A 19,492-nucleotide genomic window follows, 5' to 3' on the forward strand; every position below is an offset into this window, starting at 1 on the left:
ATAAACACAACATAGGAAACACAGATAAACAAGGTAAACCGCAGATGCAGGAAACAAATGGAAATGGAAGGAACCAGGGCTGGGATCAGGAACAAGGGAAGCAGATAGGAGGCAGTAGGGTACAAAATGCAGGCAAGAGCTCGACCAGGATCAGCATCAGAATAAATGGCACACAGTACTGGCAGCAAAACACTGGAGTGAGAGGCACTAGTAGCGGAGGGCCTAAATATCCTCCCAGCAGCCAACATCAGCTGAAAACCGATTACTGGAATCTGCTGGGAGACACCTGCTGGTGAACACTGGAATTACAACCTGGGGAACCACAGTGCCACCAGCAGGTGATCCATATCCTGACACTTCCCATCTATTTTTTTTAATGCTAGCAGCAAAAGTATTAAAAATAGTTCATGTAAATTGAGAGAGTTTAGTTCCACTTTAAGCCTTATAATGTCCAGGCTTCTGTATTTAATTCACAATCTGCTGTAGTGGCCCCCCCCCCCCCACCCCAATTCTTACAGAGAAATGGTGGGCACCACAGTAAATTGCAAATTTAATAGAGAAGCTCAGGCATTTTAAGGATTAACTGCGTTCCAACCATATTATAATAGAAATGACACTTGGTATTAAAACTAGAATAAAATCAACATTAATCACTGTGGTTAAAAAGAGAAAAAAATACCAGTAAAAGAAAAAAAAATGCAGAATTTCAATTAAAGAACAAATCCCAAGTAATGATTTATTTGCAGTAAAAGATCTGCGTCTCGAATATGAACCGTGTTGTCGCTTACGTGGAATCTCATCAAACTCGGTAATACTGAGGTCATGTCTGAGGTGAGCAGTCTGAGAAAAACAACTCCTCAGTATAAGCGAATACTGCAAACTAATGAGTCAATACTATTAACACCTGCACATTAAATGTATTTCAGCTGGCAGCCTTCCCAGAAAGAGCCTGAAATGTAATATAGTGAGCAGGGGAAAAAAGAAAATACATTCTGAAGTCTAATTAGAAAGCTTTCTTTTGTGGGAGTCTTGGGCTAAAATGTTTGCCACTGCAACCAAACCTAATGCTTTGAGCCGACTTGGCACCCACTTGAAAGGTGATGGGTCCCGACACCAGAAACACTCCAATATGCCGAGAGATGTGAGGATGAGGAGAGAGCAGGAAGACTCACAAAGGGTCACGGATAAAGAAGAAAGGATCTGGGCTCCATTTCAGCGTCGGCCATTGTGACCCGCGCTTCTCACCTGTCACTGTGCTCCTCTGGTCCTCTTAAAGTGAAACTAAAACATACATATTTGTACCACCCTCACCATGACCTTAATGGGAGCAGACTGGGTGAGGACGTGGGGCCGGTAAAGGGAGCCTTCGAATAACGCATTGTGGGGGTGGGGTACAGGCGAGTATAGCCGGATTTTAGATCTACTTTAACCACAATACCGGCACTTTCACCCCTTCCTGCCCAGGACAGCTTTCAGCGCTGTCGCACTTTGAATGATAATTGTGCGGTCATGCTACACTGTGCCCAAATTACATTTTTATCATTTTCTTCCCACAAATAAAGCTTTCTTTTGGTGGTATTTGATCACCACTGGGGGGTTTTATTTTTTGTTAAACTACCAAAATTTTCTAAAACAAAAAGGGTTTTTCTTAGGGCTGCAACTAACGATTATTTTCATAATCGATTAGTTGGCCGATTATTGTTTCGATTAATCGATTAATCGGATAATAGCCTTAAGAAGAAAAAAAAAAAAGCATTTTTACATTTTTTGGGGCCAATTTGTTGGGCAGATTACAAAAAACAAATTGCCGCAAAAACACATTCCATGCTTTTCTGCAGCTTCTCCATTGAAGTATATTGAACCAAAAAAAACAAAATGGTACCGTTTTGCGTTAAAAAGTCCTTGCCCTTTCCAAATACGCAGCAGCTGAAGACAAATCATGTATGTGAACCCAGGCCTAAGATGTTTAGTAACATAATGGGGGTTAAAAAAAAAAAAAAAAGAAGTACAAAAAGAGCAAATAATCGCTACTGTAAGGGGTTCATTTTATTTTTTTTACTGTGGGACAGTGAAAGTAATATTTACAGAAGCGATTTGCTTTTTTGTACTATAAAGGGCTAATTTTAGTTTTTTTTTAACCCCCATTATGTTACTGGCCGATTAATCGATTAGGAAAACTGTAATCGATTAATTTCATAATCGATTAGTTGCCGATTAATCGATTAGTTGTTTCGGCCCTAGTTTTTCTTTCATTTCAGTTATTAAATTTTGTTTTCTCCTTCACTGGTTGGCACTGAAAAGGTGGTACGCGATGAGGAGGCACTGATATGCAGCACTGATGGGCACCAATAGGCGGAAGTGATATGCAGCACTGATTGGCACTGATAGGTGGCACCGATGAGGAGGTTCTGACAGGTGTTACTGTAGGGCAATGATTGGCAATGTGTAGTGGCTGACTGCCAATATGGTGGGCACTAATTGGAACTTTATTGGGCATTGACAGGTGATCCAGAGGGGGCACTGATAAGGTGGCACGCGATGAGGCGGCACTGATATGTATAATTGATGGTCACTGATATGCAGCACTGATGGGCACCAATAGGCGGCAGTGATATGCAGCAATGATTGGCACTGATAGGTGGCACTGATAGGCGGCACCGATGATGAGGCTCTGACAGGCATTACTGTAGGGCACCGATTGGCAATGTGGTGGGCACTAATTGGAACTTTATTGGACCCCGACAGGTGATCCAGATGGGGCACCGACTGGCAGATGATGAGTATCTTTTGGGTAACTGTGGTGGCACATCAATGTGAGGATTATCAGCACAGACCCTCCCCCCCCCCCCCCCCCCCCCCGGCAGGGAGAGACGTTTATCGTCACTTCCTGGTTGACTTGACGATCAGCTGTGGTTGGTCACAGCCGATCACATGGTAAGAAGCCTCTGACAGAGGCTTCTTGCCACGATCAAAGATGCAGCGTTTCAGAATGACACGCCACGCACGGTCGCGCGCCGCAATGTTATCCTACTGAACGTCATATGATGCCCAGTCAGGATAACAGAACAACCACTTGCCACTCAGGCCAAGTCTGACATTACTCTCATACATCAAAACAATTTTTTTTTTTGTTAAAAAATTACTTAGAAACCCCAAGCATGTATTTAGGCACATACACTAGAGAATAAAATGGTGGGTGTTGCAATTTTTTGTCACACTATTTTGCACAATGGTTTTTCAAAAGATTTTTTTTTAGAACAAAAATGCACTTTACACTTACAATTCTTTTTTTTATTATTCTTTATTTTTTTACGCAGTACCTTTATAATATTTTTTAAATCAACTTTACTGCCATCACACGGGATGAACAACATCCCTTGTAATACCATTGACCGCGACAGGTGCTCTTTATTAATATTATTATTACTTACTGTATATAGCGGCATTAATTTACGCAGCGTTTTACATCGGATCTTAGGTGCATATTTATGCTGGCCGCTAGGTGGCGCTTCCGTTGATTTCCGCGTAGAGAATATGCAAATTAGCTAGATACGGCGATCCACAAAACGTACGTCCGGTCGGCGCATTTTTTTACGTCGTTTCCGTAAGGCTTTTTTCGGCGTATAGTTACCCCTGCTTTATGAGGCGTACGGAATGTTAAGTATGGACGTCGGGCCAGCGTCAAATTTTTTGTCGTTTGCGTAAAACGTTCACGAATAGGGCTTTGTGTACAATTACGTTCACGTCGAAAGCATTGGCATGCTGCGGGTTAATTTGGAGCATGCGCACTGGGATACCCCCACGGACGGCGCATGCGCCATTAAAAAAAAACGTCAATTACGTGGGGTCAATAGGAATTACCATAAAACACGCCCACATCTTATCCATTTGAATTGCGCGCCCTTACGCCGACACAGTTACACTACGCCGCAACTTACGGCGCAAATTCTTTCAGGAATACAGAAAATACGCTGAAAGTTACGGCGGCGTAGTGTATCTGAGATACGCTATGCCGGACGGAAAAAATGCGCAGAGGTGCATGGATCTGGCCCTTGGTGTCTGAAAATTTTAAAGCATGCTATCAAACATTTGTTGGAAAATTCAACATCAATTGTCCGATGGAGCGTACAACAAATGGTCAGATTTCCCGACAAAAGCCTGTCATCACACAATTCCCATCGGAAAATCCGACGTATGTACGAGGCTTAAGTCTGTAAGGTTCAATATTGAGTTGGCCCACCCTTTGCAGCTATAACAGCTTCAACTCTTCTGGGAAGGCCGTCCACAAGGTTTAGGAGTGTGTCTATGGGAATGTTTGACCATTCTTCCAGAAGCGCATTTGTGAGGTCAGACACTGATGTTGGACAAGAAGGCCTGGCTCGCAGTCTTCGCTCTAATCAGGACTCTAGTCAGGACTCTGTGCAGACCAGTCAAGTTCCTCCATCCCAAACTCACTCATCTTGCAAAAAATGCTGCCTTAAAAGCGGTAGTAATGCCTTTTCAGCAACTTTTACCTACAGGTAAGCCTATGATATAGCTTTTTTTGTAAGTAAAGTGAATATCTCCTAAACATTCAACATTTAGACCCCTTTCACACTGAGGGCGTATTGCATGCGCTATAGCGTTAAAAATAGCTTCTGCAATCCGCCCTCAAACAGCTGCTCCATTGTCTCCAGTGTGAAAGCCTGAGGTTGCGCTAGCAGGACGGTAAAAAAAAGTCCTGCTAGCCGCATCTTTAGAGCGGTGTGTTTACCGCTCCTCCACCGCTCCTGCCCATTGAAATCAATGGGACAGCGCGGCTATAAAGCCCGCAATGCACTGCTTCAGCAGCGCATTACGGGCGGTTTTAACCCTTACTCGGCCTCTAGTGGTGGGTAAAACTGCCCCGCTAGCAGCCGAAATGCGCCGCGAATCCGCCCATCGCATGGAGTTTTACTGCTAGCGCTATGGGCGGCTCAGTGTGAAAGGGGTCTTAGGAGATATTCACTTCTTCTGCAGCTGGTGATGGCACTGATGCATACGGACTGTGCCGCCGTTCCTGTGTGCATGCGCGGATGTAACGTCATCTTGACTCATCCATTCAAACAGCGGGAGTCCATGGACCCGGAAGGAAGACTAAGTGAAGATAGAAGCCCTGTCAGCGGTAAGGTAAGTCTTTCATAATGTGCTAGTATTGCGAAACATACTGGCACATTATAACATTATCTTGCAGGGGGCCTGTAAGTTTTTTTTCACTCCATTTGCTACCAACTTATAGCCCATGTTCACATTGGGTCGATTTGGAATGCAATTTGACATGTCAATTTGGCGGCTATTGGCAGCAATGGCACCATTCGAATCAGTGCAACGCCAACTTTGCGGCACCAAACCGATTCCCAAAAGTAGTTCCTGTACGACCTTTGGTGACGATTTAATTAGACATCTTGAACCTGCACAGATGTCTGTCAAATCGCCCCCCGAAGTCAGCCTGCATTGCCGATATGAAATTATGCGAGTTCAGCTAAATGATTTCTAGCCCGCATCAGTGTGAAACGGGGTTAGTCTAGCTTTAAAAAAAAAAAAGATAAAAAAAGAAAAGTAGAAAAAAAAAAAAAATAGAGAAACCCAGTGCACACCGCAATGTCACCATAAAACACAATGAAAACTCCACTGCGTTGCACTTACTTGGTGATGTTGAATTCTATTTATGTTGCAGGAAAAGTTGTGATACAAATGAAACTTGTCCACGTCTTTTACATTTCCTTCTTTTTCCTTCTCCTTGCCTGAAGCTTTAGCCAATGTCGAATTGATAGTGACGTAATTTTGTTGACACCTAAAAGTAAAAAAATAATAATGAGTTAACACTTTGAAAGTCTATAAGGCTGCCTTACTTAGCGTTTGTTTACACTGGTGGCCAGGGGGTGGTAAAAACAAGCAGCTGAGCCTTGCTTGCCCCCGCTCTGACCGACCAATCACCTAAAAAAGGCCATACAGCTACTCAGGGCTGAACACATCCTGTTGCCACGATGCTTTGTTGAGAGGCAACATTTAAACCACATATCATATTTGGCAGGCAGCACCACCTCCAAAATGTGACCCATTTAAAGCGTAGTTCCACCTTAAAATGTTACTTTCACTTCCTCCCCCCCGCCGGTGTCACTAGGTATGCTGGGACGCCCACTAACACTCAGCTCCTTTCTCTATCTGCAACGTAGAGAGCGTCCAGACTCTCCTGTATTCCAAGGGAGGGGGCGAGCACAACACTCCACACCAGGGAGAAAGCCTCACATTACTGTGTGGAGATACAGACAGAAGAACAGGAAGTGAGGATTTCTCAGAAGAAATAAGGACATTTTAAAGCAAAATGGAAGGATGAGGTAAGTGAAGGAGGACTGCACTAAGGTAAAGGAAGCTATTTAGGAAAAAAAATTGTACCTTTACAGCCCCTTTAAGAACTTTCCAAAGTGAGAACTGTGCTGCATCTGTAGCCAACCTACTTTGTGAATCAGATATTACAACATCAGTGTAAAAACACAGCTCAACTCCGACCATTTCTATTAGAGTAGGAAAGAGTTAGCACAATTTAAAGCGGAGGTTCACCCTAAAACAATTATATATATCATTCCATCCAGCATACTGCCGACATGTACAGTATGCCGTTTTTTTTTTATTCGCTGTACATACCGTTTAATCGTTGTTTTTCTTTTCAGACTCGCGTGGGAAATAGGCGTTCCTATGAAGAGGCGTAGATGATTGACGTGCGGCTAAGGCGCGTCACGCGTTCCGAAAATAGCCGGACTGGGACTCGGCTATATACGGCGCCTGGGCAGTCAGCTCTACACGGCTCCTAGACTGTATATGCCAGCAGTATGCTGGATGAAATGGTATATAATTGTTTTAGGGTGAACCTCCGCTTTAATTTGTGATTGTGACCCCACTGGATAGATTTTCCATAATTTCCTGTCCCTGTGACGTCAGGACAAGCAATAGGCGTTCAGGTCCGCCTGTCAGTTTTTTAGGCGCTCCTGAACGGGCCCTCCATACAGGTCAATGGAGCGATGTGTGTCATCGGTGACATGTCCGCTGACATCTGACCCAATCTGCCAAAGTGTGACGGATGGAAACCCCATTTTCCATCAATCTGGCGTATCGGATGAAAACAGACTGTACAGTCTGTCTTCATCCGATCCCCCATACAGGAGAGCGCCGCTCTGACAGGTCGGTCCCTGCACAGTGTGCAGAGACAAACCTGTCATCTGCCTGCTCAGGGATGATCGACGGAGTGATCCCAGCTGAGCAAAGTGGAGCCCGCACACGGACACGTCCGTGTGAAAGGGCCCTAACTAAAACGGGACAGAGAAATATTTGGTGCAGCTGTGTATGGTCACCAATCGGCTTCCAACTTCAGCTTGTTTAATCAAGCGTTGACAATAAAACCTGGAAGCTGATTGGTTTCCATGTAGAGCTGCACCAGATTTTGCACGTTCCAGTTTTAGAAAATCAACCTCTTTATATCTTGCAAATGAAAGAAAAGTATTCTTCGATTAGAAGAGACGGAGAGGCAGGGCAGCAAAGTCATGATCTCCACCTTGTCCAATCAGAGCGCATGTTGCATTCATTCAGCAAATAAAAAGTGCTCTGTGAATGGCGCCTGTGACGAGCAAGCAAGCTGTGAAGCCGCTGGACACGAGACTAGGGGGGATATCAGTAGTAGTGGTGTCTGCTAAAGGGATTTCCAACTTCCACAGGGAATCCCACAGGTAAGGCACATACATACCAAGCTGGACCAATGTAACAATTGCCATACCTAGAAATCAGCTTTACAGCTGCACAGGTAGAGACTCTCTAGGTTTCATATCTGGAAGACCCCTTCCACACTGGGGCGGTTTTCAGGCGCTCCTATAAACCGCCTCCCATTCTTTACAGTTTGACTTTTGACATTCGAGCGGTGCACTTGCGGGACGTTAGGAAAAGTCATGCAAGCCACATCTTTGGGGCGGTTTGGGAATGCTGTATTTAGCTCTCCCAAAACGCTCATATTCCCATTGAAATGAATAGGCAGCACTTCCAAAGCGCCAGAAAAAGTGATTCGGAAGCGCTGTACATAGGCATTTTTAACCCCTTCTTTGGGGGTTAAAAGCGCCCCGCTAGCAGCCGAAAAGCGCTGCTTAAACAGCGGTAAAGCACTGCTAAAGCTAGTGGCACTTTAGTGCCAATGCGGCCGCGGATCAGTGTGAAAGGGGTCTAAGAAAAAAAAAAAAAGTATATGGTAAGCAGTAGATGTCATATAAGGGTGAGTAGTAGACAGGACACCATGCCGACAATCTGAAGACGATGATGGGTGGCATGGCGGGAAGAATGGCGGGAGGCATGGCGGGAAGAAAGACGGGAAGAATGGCGGGGGGGGAATGACAGGAAGAAAGGCGGTGGGGGGGGAATGACAGGAAGAAAGGCGGTGGGGGGGAATGACAGGAAGAAAGGCGGTGGGGGGGAATGACAGGAAGAAAGGCGGGGGGGGGGAATGACAGGAAGAAAGGCGGGGGGGGGGAATGACAGGAAGAAAGGGGGTGGGGGGGAATGACAGGAAGAAAGGCGGTGGGGGGGAATGACAGGAAGAAAGGCGGTGGGGGGGAATGACAGGAAGAAAGGCGGTGGGGGGGAATGACAGGAAGAAAGGCGGTGGGGGGGAATGACAGGAAGAAAGGCGGTGGGGGGGAATGACAGGAAGAAAGGCGGGGGGGGGGGAATGACAGGAAGAAAGGGGGGGGGGGGGGGAGGACAGGAAGAAAGGCGGGGGGGGGGGAATGACAGGAAGAATGGCGGGGGGGGAATGACAGGAAGAATGGCGGGGGGGGAATGACAGGAAGAATGGCGGGGGGGGGGAATGACAGGAAGAAAGGCGGTGGGGGGGAATGACAGGAAGAAAGGCGGTGGGGGGGAATGACAGGAAGAAAGGCGGGGGGGGGGAATGACAGGAAGAAAGGCGGTGGGGGGGGAATGACAGGAAGAATGGCGGGGGGGGGAATGACAGGAAGAATGGCGGGGGGGGAATGACAGGAAGAATGGCGGGGGGGGAATGACAGGAAGAATGGCGGGGGGGGAATGACAGGAAGAATGGCGGGGGGGAATGACAGGAAGAATGGCGGGGGGGGGGGGGAATGACAGGAAGAATGGCGGGGGGGGGGGAATGACAGAAAGAATGGCGGGAGGAGTGGCGGGAGGAATGACGGATTACTCTTACAGGTTTCTAATGTTATCCAGCGTGTCTTTGTCTTTCGCAATCATGTCTGCCAGAATGTGCTGCACTCCCGTCTCAATTTCTTGAATTACGAATAAACCTATAGCATAAAAAGACACATTATAAAAAGATGAACTGCTATGCATGGTTACATATGTATAAAACAATCATTTAATATAGAGCACTCTACATCACCAGAACACTAAACTCCAGCCTCACTTTCTGTATTGCACAATAGTTCAGGTTCCTCCTCTGTACTGAAATGGATTACTGGGATTTCCCTGTACACTGTGAGCTCATCGCAGTGTGCATTAGAAGCTTCAGTAAGTCATATAGAGTGTGTCTCATTTTATGGCTGGAGGATGTCCAGCTTCATTCTGCTCTTTTCTCCCCAGCTGAACGGTCTCTTGCCTACAGTGCTGTACAGCAATGTTTCTCAACTACAGTCCTCAAGGTGCTCCAACAGGTCATGTTCTCAGGATTTCCCTCAGATGAACGGCTGTGGCAATTACTAAGGCAGTGAAACTGATCAAATCATCTGTGTAAAATAATGGAAAGCCTAAAAACATGACCTTTTGGGGCGCCTTAACCACTTCAGCCCCGGACCATTATGCTGGTCAAAGACCTGGCCCCTTTTGCAATTCAGCACTGCGTCGCTTTAACTGACAATTGCGCGGTCGTGCGACGTGGCTCCCAAACAAAATTGGCGTCCTATTTTCCCCACAAATAGAGCTTTCTTTTGATGGTATTTGATCACCTCTGTGGTTTTTATTTTTTGCGCTGTAAACAAAAATAGAGCGACAATTTTGAAAAAAAATGCAATATTTTTTACTTTTTGCTGTAATAAATATCCCCAAAATATATATGAAAAACATTTTTTTTTTCCTCAGTTTAGGCCAATACATTTTTTATGTAGAAGAATATGTATTGCAATAATCGCATATTGATTGGTTTGCGCAAGTTATAGCGTCTACAAAATAGGGGATAGAATGACATTTTTATTTATTTTTTACTAGTAATGGCAGCGATCTACACATTTTTGGGACCATTGTCAGTTTTACAGCTGTGACAGTAGGAGTTACTGTCACGGTAAAATGGTCAGTTTGCTGGACACGGGGTATGCACATTTGCGAGGTGCAAGACTACATAGCGTAGATGTGGACTGGAGAAGACTTTCGCAGCTTTCTCCAGGTTTTGGTATTTTGACATGGGGCTCTGTAGTCTGGAGATTCCACAGCAGGGCCGATCCTCGCTATAGGCTCACTATGCGAGCCGCTTAGGGGGCCCCGCAAAGCTGCAAAGGGCCCCCCAAATTACTAGAGGCCCCGCCTGGTGAGAAGTCATTTTCACCCCCTCACCCCGCTTCTAAACTCGCTGGCTGGGTCATTTCCGACAGCAGAACACCCCCTCCCCCCGCTTCTCAACTTTCTTTAATGTGACCTGTCACATATTTATGCAGTTGTTGTCTTATGTGTCACAGATAAGCACGGAGTTCATTAGAACTCTACACTTGCCACTATTTTGCACCTACAAGTTCATCTTAAAGGTTATTAAGTCTCCTTTAAAGACCTCCTTATCCTCATTTTTACTTTTCAATGCATTTGTATTTTAATCTTGTATTGTGTGATTTAGTTTATATTGTTTACTACACAGGTGCTTTCTGACCTCGGAGTGTGCTAAATCCAATTATGTGTCTAATACCTCAACGCTGTTAACAATAGCTTTAATTGGTGGAGAGGTATCCTATGTTCCCTTTATATACACACTTTGGTTCCTACACACTCCAGCTATGAGTAAGCATCGAATAATGATGTGAAACGCGTCAGCCATTGATCCCTGTATGTCCACTTTCTGTCATTGATTGCTTTTGGATTGTTTTGTATTACTTTTTTGGATTTTACCTTTTGAATTTTCAAATAAACTCGCTTGAACAGAGTGCGGCAGTCCAGGATGTCTCTTCTCTCCATGGACTAGGTGGCGCTGAAGGGGTTAAGCGTGCCTAGGGATGTGTTCTAGCTGTAGGGGGGATGGGATGTGTGTGACACGACAGTGATCACAGCTTCCGATTACAGGAAGTTGTATACGCTGTCCTGTCACTAGGATGCTTGTTTACATCAGCATTTCCCCCCTTCTTCCTCACCGTGACACGATCGCGGGTATGCCCGCGGACATCGAGTCCGCAGGACCTGTGGTCGGAGTCACGGAGTTCCCAGCGGGAGCGCTTGCACCCCGCCACAATTCTGGCTTCTCAAAGGGGACGTGTATATATATATATATATATATATATATATATATATATATATATATATATATATATATATATATATATATATATATATATATATATATATATATATATATACACACACACACACACACACACACACACACACACACATACACACACATATACACACACACACACACACACACAAACGTCCTTTTGCCTGTCTGTGGCATGCTGTCGACATAAATAGTCGTGCGCTGGTCGGCAAGCCATTAAGGCTGTACAGTACAGTGCCGGGACACGGTCAGGTAGATCCCAGGTAAACATGCCAAACTGCACCTCCCCCCAAGATGAATTAGCACTATGTGTCAGCAAAACCCCCACCCCTGAAAAAGGTCATCTACATCCTTACCCCCCCCCCCCCCTCCCCCAAGCATAAACTCCCCTCCTCCCAATTCAACTCCCCCCCTCCCAGCACAAATCTTTGTACTCTCACCCCGCCCCCCCTAGCGCAAATGCTCCCTCCCAAAAAAAAAATCACCCCTTCTAGCACAGATCCTCGAGTGCATACTCTGGTGCAGCTCTGCATGGTAGCCAATCAGATGCTAACTTCAGCTTCTTCAGTTAGGCTTTGAAACCTGGAAGCTGATTGGTTTCTATGTAGAGCTGCACCAGATTTTGCACTCTCTTTTCGTAAATCATCCCCAATATGTGACATGCAAGCACTAAAAAAAGCATACATGAGACACTAAAACACAGAACTATAAAATAAGTCGCAGGCATTACTCTTATGTCTGTTTCCCATGTATGTCGCTCATATAGAGGATTTAAAGTGATGACTTGTTCCCTTTAATCATGACTAAGCAGCTGAAACAATAACCTGAATCGCAGCCATTTCTGCAGTCATGTTATACAATGCTGCACATAGAACAAGTCTTCAGTTACTAGTTAGGAATTACAGAGAACAATTTTCTGCAATCTTGAACCCAAATATAGAAGAATGGTGTCAGTTAGTTATGCAACACTGCCCTCTACTGGCTGACACTTCAAGAACAGGCTCCATGGAAATCCAAGGAATAAAGCATTTCAAGCCCCAGAATAACCTTGGCAAACCACTGCCAAGTCCGATATTTATTCTTACCCAAAATATTACAACTTACACATTTTTAAATTGTATAAAAAAAAAATAAAAAAAAATGATTTTTTTGGCCACTTATGCACCTTCCTGCCCAGACCAATTTTCATCTTTCAGCGCTGTTGCACTTTGAATGACAATTGCGCGGTCATGCTACACTGTACCCAAACTAAATGTTTATCATTTTGTTCCCACAAATAGAGATTTCGTTTGGCGGTACTTGATCACCTCTGGGATTTTTATTTTCTGCTAATAAAAAAAAAAAAAAAAAAAAAAAAGACCGAAAATATTGAAAAACAGATGTGTTTTTTTTTGTTTTAGTTACAAAACATTGTAAATAAGTTAGTTTTCTCCTTCACGGACGGGCACTGATAAGGCGGCACTGATGGGCACCAATGAGGTGACACCAATGAGGTGGAATTGATGGGCACAGATAGGCGGCACGGATGGGCATCCATTGTGAGCACTGATTGGCATCCCTGGTGGTCTAGGGTGGCATACCTGGTGGTAGACATCCCTGGTGGTCTAGTGTGGGCATCCCCGGGGGGCTGCATGCATAATCGATCAACACAGACCCCCCTGTCACAGGAGCAGCCGATCGGTCCTCCTCTACTCGCGTCTGACAGATGTGAGTGAGGAAAAGCCGATCACCGGCTCTTCTCGTTTACATCATGATCAGCCGTGATTGGCCACGGCTGATCACGTGGTAAAGAGTCTACGTCAAAGCCTCTTTACTTAGATCGGAGTTGCGGTGTGTCAGACCGACACCCCGCAACAATGATCGCCGCGATGCGTGCCCCCTGGGGGGCGCAACGGCTCAATATCCTGAAGACGTCATATGACGTTGGGTCAGGATATTGAAACCACTTTGCCACCGTCTTTTTGTAATAGGGCGGGCGGCAAGGGGTTAAGAGCCCTTTAACACGGAGGCGGTGCGCTTGTGGGATGTTAGGAAAAGTCCTGTAAGCAGCATCTTTGGGGCGGTTTGGGATCGCTGTATTTAGCGCTCCCAAAATGCCCTGCCCATTGAAATAAATGGTTAGCTCTTCCAAAGCACCTGAAAAGAGCTTCGGAAGCGTCGCAACACGGGCGTTTTTAACCCCGTTTTGGAGTTAAAGGTTGAGAATCGCCACTTAAACAGCGCTAAAGCGACCACTAAAACTAGCATCGCTTTAGCGCCAACGCGTCCGCAGCGCAGTGTGAAAAGGGTCTTATACAAACATATACTCCAAAAATGACCAACTGGTTGCCTTGGAACAAGCTACTATATTATGTGGGTTTTTAGTTTGTTTTTCATGTTTTTCTTTTTTTGTTTAAACCCTTCAGCCCAGAAGGTTTAACCCCTTAACCACTTCCATACAGGGCTTTTATACACACACACATCCATACCAGGCCTATTCTGGCACTTCTCTCCTACATGTACAAATCATAATTTTTTTGCTAGAAAATTATGCAGTACCCCCAAACATTATATATGTTTTTTTAGCAGACACCCTAGGGAATAAAACGACGGTCATTGAAATGTTTTCTCTTGCACAGTATTTGCGCAATTAGTTTTCAAACGCCTTTTTTTTTTGAAAAAATTGTTTCATGAATTAAAAAAACAAAACAGTAAAGTTAGCCCAATTTTTTTGTAAAATATGAAAGATGATGTTACACCGAGTAAATAGATACCCAACATGTCACGCTTTAAAATTGCGCACACACATGGAATGGCGCCAAACTTCGGTATTTAAAAATCTCCATAGGCAACGCTTTGAAATTTTTTACAGGTTACCAGGTTAGATTTACAGAGGAGATCTAGTGCTAGAATTGTTGCTGGCACTCTAACGCACGCGGCGATACCTCACATATGTGGTTTACACGGCATTTACATCTGTCGGCGGGACTTGCGTGTGCGTTCGCTTCTGCGCGCGAGCTACTGGGGACAGGGGCGTTAAAAAAAAAATATGTTTATTATGACTTTTATTCCTATTACAAGGAATGTAAACATCCCTTGTAATAGGAATGTGTGTGACAGGTCCTCTTTATGAAGAGATGCAGGGTCAATAAGACCCCACATCTCTCTCCTCCAGGCTGGAAAGCATGAAATCGGTGAAAAAAAATTCACCGATCTCATGATAACTGTTGCTTAGCAGCCGCAATTGCGGCTTGGTTTACTTACGGGGACCTGGGCGTGACGTCATCACATCGCGCCCGGGTCCTCCGACTGTCATAGAGATGACTGGTGACCATCTGGTCACCAGTCATCTCTATGCTTCCTGCCAGCGCTGGACGATTCGTTCTCCGTGCCCCCGATGGCACGGGAGAGCCCGGAGTAGCACCAGATGGCGGTGGGAGGGGGGGGGATGTCCCCTCCCGCCGCCTGTAAGAACGATCTAGCGGCGGAACCGCCGCTATGATTATTCTTACGTTGTGCAGAATCGCCGGCAAAAGAGAAGGATATCTGAATGATGCCTCTAGCCCAGGACGTCATATGACGTCCACCCGGATCGGTAGAGGTCCTTTGTGGACGTCATTTTACAATGGGCTGGTATTGATGTGGTTAAAAGAGAAGTCATGGATTTATTTATTTTTTTCAGATTCATACTTACCTAGGTGGATGCCGCATTGGTCCCCCCGGCGTCTTCACACTGAGAACTGAGCGATCATACACCACTGATCGCTCGGTTTTCAGAGCTCCATGGAGCACAGAGCTGCAGACTGTCAGTCACAGCTCTCTGCTCTGCTCCCTCTACACCAATTGGAGTGCTGAGCTGTAGAGGGACAGGGCGGCCGGCTCATTCTCTCAGCGGCTCGCTGAGAGACAGACGGGTGTCAATCCCAATTTTATTGTCACGATGACGCGGTGCCTGGACCAGTGTTTCTCAACTCCAGTCCTCAAGGTGCCCCAATATTTTGCACAGATGATTTGATTTGTTTCACTGCCTTATTAATTACCACAGCCGTTTCATCTGAGGGAAATCCTGAAAACATGACCTGTCACCCTTGAGGACTGGAGTTGAGAAACACTGGGCTGGACTTTTCCTTTAGCCTAGGTTTCCACTATTGCGACCTGAAAGTCGTGCGATTTTGTCCCAATTTTTTTTCTGCAATTTTGATGAGACTTGAAGCAATGCCTGTGTTATCTTGAGGTCTATAGGCCTCAAGACGCATCAAAGTTGGACCAAAGTAGTGCAGGGGCTTCTGCGGTGATAAATGACAGTAGAAGCGGTGTATATATTCTGCACAGAACAGCCGTCCTGTAGCAGTAAATCTGTTTCAGGGCGACTGGCAAGTGGTTAAAGACAAAAAATTCAAACAATCCATATCTCGTACCTTCCGTGTCCGGCTTTATATACATATGCAGGTTCAGCTGCTGAGGGTTTTCAATCAGAGCTTTGGCGGCGGGCTCCAGTCCAAGCTGTCTGGCTCTTTGCGCTTTGGTTCCTTTGCTTCCAGTTTTATAAGGTGCGTACTGTGCAAGACACAAGAGTCAGTCCTCCATTACACTTATCTGTACACATCATCACATCAGATCAATTAACCCCTTCCCACCTGCTGTGGCCCTTTTGACTGCGTCATAACACACGTGGGGTGGTTGGGCTTCTCAATCAAGTAAACACTGTAATTGGCCGATAGTGGTAATGTGATTGGGAACGTGTCCCGACGGCTCTTAATCATAATAAGAGAAGTATGGGTTATGGAAAAAATAGACATCAATACTCACCTAGGTGGATGCAGCATCGATCCAATGGTGTATCTGTCCCCCGCCGGCTCTGAGAACTGAGCGATCAAACACAGCTGATCGCTCAGTTCTCCCGCTCTGAGAAGAGAATAACGACTGTCAGTCACCGGCTAACTGCTCTGCCCCTCCAGTACTCACCAAAGCGCTGGGGCTGTGGAGGTGGAGGGTGGGGGGGAGGGTGGCCAGGTGCCAGTTGCCGAGTGGATCTTATATGGTCACAATCTTTTCAGAGCCTGGACCAGCTCAGTGACGTTAGCTGATAGAGGGGACTTTAACCCGCTGTTAGTTGAATACGGATCACAGGAGTGCAGAACAAACTTGCCCTCCTGTAATCCCAAGGAGAAGGACCCAAAATATCTTTGGTTATACCTCTCCTTGAGGCCGGTCATACATGGACGAAAATTTGGCCAGTTCAGCAGGGACCAGCTGAAATGCAATCCATGAATGGACAGGCTGATTGTACCCAAGTCGATTCATTGATTGAATAAGGTACACCCAGCCTGTCAGGTTTTTCAACATGCTATTACTGCCAATGGCTGTAGCCACTAGCAGAAACCACTGTAACCTGCCAGCCAGGAAGGCTCCCCGCACCCTCCCCCTACTGGTAGAATACAATAGTGCTTCTAGAGGAATTCCCCTATTAACGCTGATTGTGTTAATTTGGCGATTTGAGACCTCGAATCTCTCCTCTGCCCTTAAAAGCTTTTGGTCATACCAAGATCGGTACGATCCGATGCTTCTTTTTAAACCACAAAGGGTTTGTTTACAACCACAAAACCAGAAGTGATGAAATGCTCATCACTTCAATTTCTTAGACCAGGGAACTCCAAACTTTCTAAAAAAAGGGCCGGTTTACTGTCCTTCATGCTTTAGAGGGGCCGGACTATGGCCAGTGGGAGAAAAAAGTGTCTTGGCGTCAGTATGAGTAAAAAAGGCCCCATCTTGGGTATCAGCAGGAGGAATAGTGCCCCATCATTGGTGTCAGTGGGGGGGGGATAGCACCCAATCATTGGTGTCAGTGGGGGGGGGATAGCACCCAATCATTGGTGTCAGTGGGGGGGGGGGGGAATAGCACCCAATCATTGGTGGCAGTGGGAGGAATAGTGCCCAATCATTGGTGTCAGTGGGAGGAATAGAGCCCCACCATTGGTGTCAGTGGGAGGAATAGAGCCCCACCATTGGTGTCAGTGGGGGGGGAATAGCACCCAATCATTGGTGTCAGTGGGGGGGGGGGGAGAATAGCACCCAATCATTGGTGTCAGTGGGGGGGGGGGGGAATAGCACCCAATCATTGGTGTCAGTGGGGGGGGGGAATAGTGCCCCACCATTGGTGTCAGTGGGAGGAATAGTGCCCCACCATTGGTGTCAGTGGGAGGAATAGTGCCCCACCATTGGTGTCAGTGGGAGGAATAGTGCCCCATCATTGGTGTCAGTGGGAGGAATAGTGCCCCATCATTGGTGTCAGTGGGAGGAATAGTGCCCCATCATTGTAATAAGGAGGAGGAATAGTGCCCCCATCATTAATGTCAGGAACAATGGGCAATTGTTGGTGTCAGTGGCAGAAATGATGTTCCATTGTTGGTGTCAGCGGAGGGAATAGTTCCTTGTATTAGAGGGAAGAATAGTTCCCCAAAAGCTGGATAAAGATAAGCCACATCCGGCCCCCAGTTTGGAGACCACCGTCTTAGACCATAGAGATGATTGGAGACATTCCAGTCTGCTGGCTTCACTCTCGGCTTCTACAGTGAGACGGGTTGCAGAAGGCGGCAGGGGGTTGGGAAGTGGTCCCCTCCTGCTGCTTGTAAAAGCAATCCAGTGACTAATTGGCTGCTAGGATTGCTTTTTTACAAGAAAGACAGCTGGAAAAAAAACAATACAGGGATGATGCCTGCAGGTTTTTTTCCTTTCTCTGGATCAACTGTGGGTATGGGATTGTGTATATAGAATTGTACAAAACTCTAATAAAAAATTGTATTGTTGTCCTTTTTTTATTGGTTGCATTGGATGGACATTGTGTCTTTTTTTAAACCAGACTAATTATGCAACTATGTAGGTGTAACCAAAGTCCAGCAGCGTTCTGGTCTGTCCCTGGTCTGCGAGTGAAGGACTAATCAGCCAAAACTGATATTTACACTTAGCTCTCAGTTTTTCTGGAGATCAATACGAGAGCCCCGAGAAAAGACAGCGAGGGGCCCAATTCCATCTATACCAAAAACATATTTTTTTGTGAAATTATATAATCGATTATTAGAAATACTGACCACATGTTCAATTTCATCCAAGGTCCTGCAGTTTAGCATCTCATTGTGTAGGCCGGCATTCAGCTTCCCTTCTTTCCTCAGCTTCTCTAGCAGAGAGTGAGCTTTTCTAGATACAGACCTACACAGGAAAAACAGAATTAATCAATCATGTGACATTTGCTCATCTTAATCCTTTAATTAATCCTTAATGTGCATAACAACGGGATGAAAAAAAAACAAAAAAAACGGAAACCCGACACTTTTTTGTGGACCAGTGACACTAATACAGTGATAAAATACCACCAAAAGAAAACTCCCATTTGTTTCATTTGGGTACAGTGTTGACCGCGCAATTGTCATTCAAAGTCTAACAGCGATGAAAGCTGAAAATTGGTCTGGGCAGGAAGAGGGTGAAAATGCCAATTATTGAAGAAAGCTCTTTTTTTTTTCACAAAAAGTCGTCAAGTTTGGGTACAGCGTCGCACGACAGCGCAATTGTCAGTTAAAGCGACGCTGTGCTGTATCGCAAAAAATGGCTCGGTCATTGAGCAGCCAAATCTTCCGGGGCTAAAGTGGTTAATTAATCCTTAATCTGCATAACAATGTAATGTTAAAAAAAAAAAATGGAAAATATATAATAAAAAACACACATTGGACGCCTGACACTTTTTTGGGGACCAGTGACACCAATACAGTGATCAGTGCTAAAAATATGCACTGTACTAATGACACTGGCATGGAAGGGGTTAACACCAGGGGCGATCAAAGGGTTAAGTCTCTTAAACATCCCTTGTAATAGGAACAGTGTGTGACAGGTCCTCTTTATGATCTATAAGACATCACGCCTTCAGGCTGCAAAGATCAAGATCAAAAAAATAAATAAAAAAAAACCTGAGGCCCCGGCATTGTTTACATCCGCTGGCCCGGACGTGACCTCATAACTTCA

At 45.5% G+C, this 19,492-nt stretch overlaps 1 protein-coding gene across 2 annotated transcripts in view; it reads right to left on the reverse strand.

Moving 5' to 3' along the window:
• SRBD1 (S1 RNA binding domain 1) overlaps positions 1–19,492 on the reverse strand; it is a 259,670-nt gene that overhangs the window by 212,867 nt on the left and 27,311 nt on the right. For both annotated transcript variants that reach the window (XM_040351557.1, XM_040351556.1), the window contains exons 7-10: positions 18,568–18,685; positions 15,898–16,036; positions 9,221–9,317; positions 5,665–5,812 (exon numbers count right to left, since the gene is read on the reverse strand). In XM_040351557.1, the coding sequence (XP_040207491.1) occupies positions 5,665–5,812; positions 9,221–9,317; positions 15,898–16,036; positions 18,568–18,685 (502 nt within the window). The remainder of the gene's footprint in view (positions 1–5,664; positions 5,813–9,220; positions 9,318–15,897; positions 16,037–18,567; positions 18,686–19,492) is intronic.

The sequence above is a fragment of the Rana temporaria genome, chromosome 4 (genome assembly GCF_905171775.1).
Source record: "Rana temporaria chromosome 4, aRanTem1.1, whole genome shotgun sequence".
NCBI lineage: Eukaryota > Metazoa > Chordata > Amphibia > Anura > Ranidae > Rana > Rana temporaria.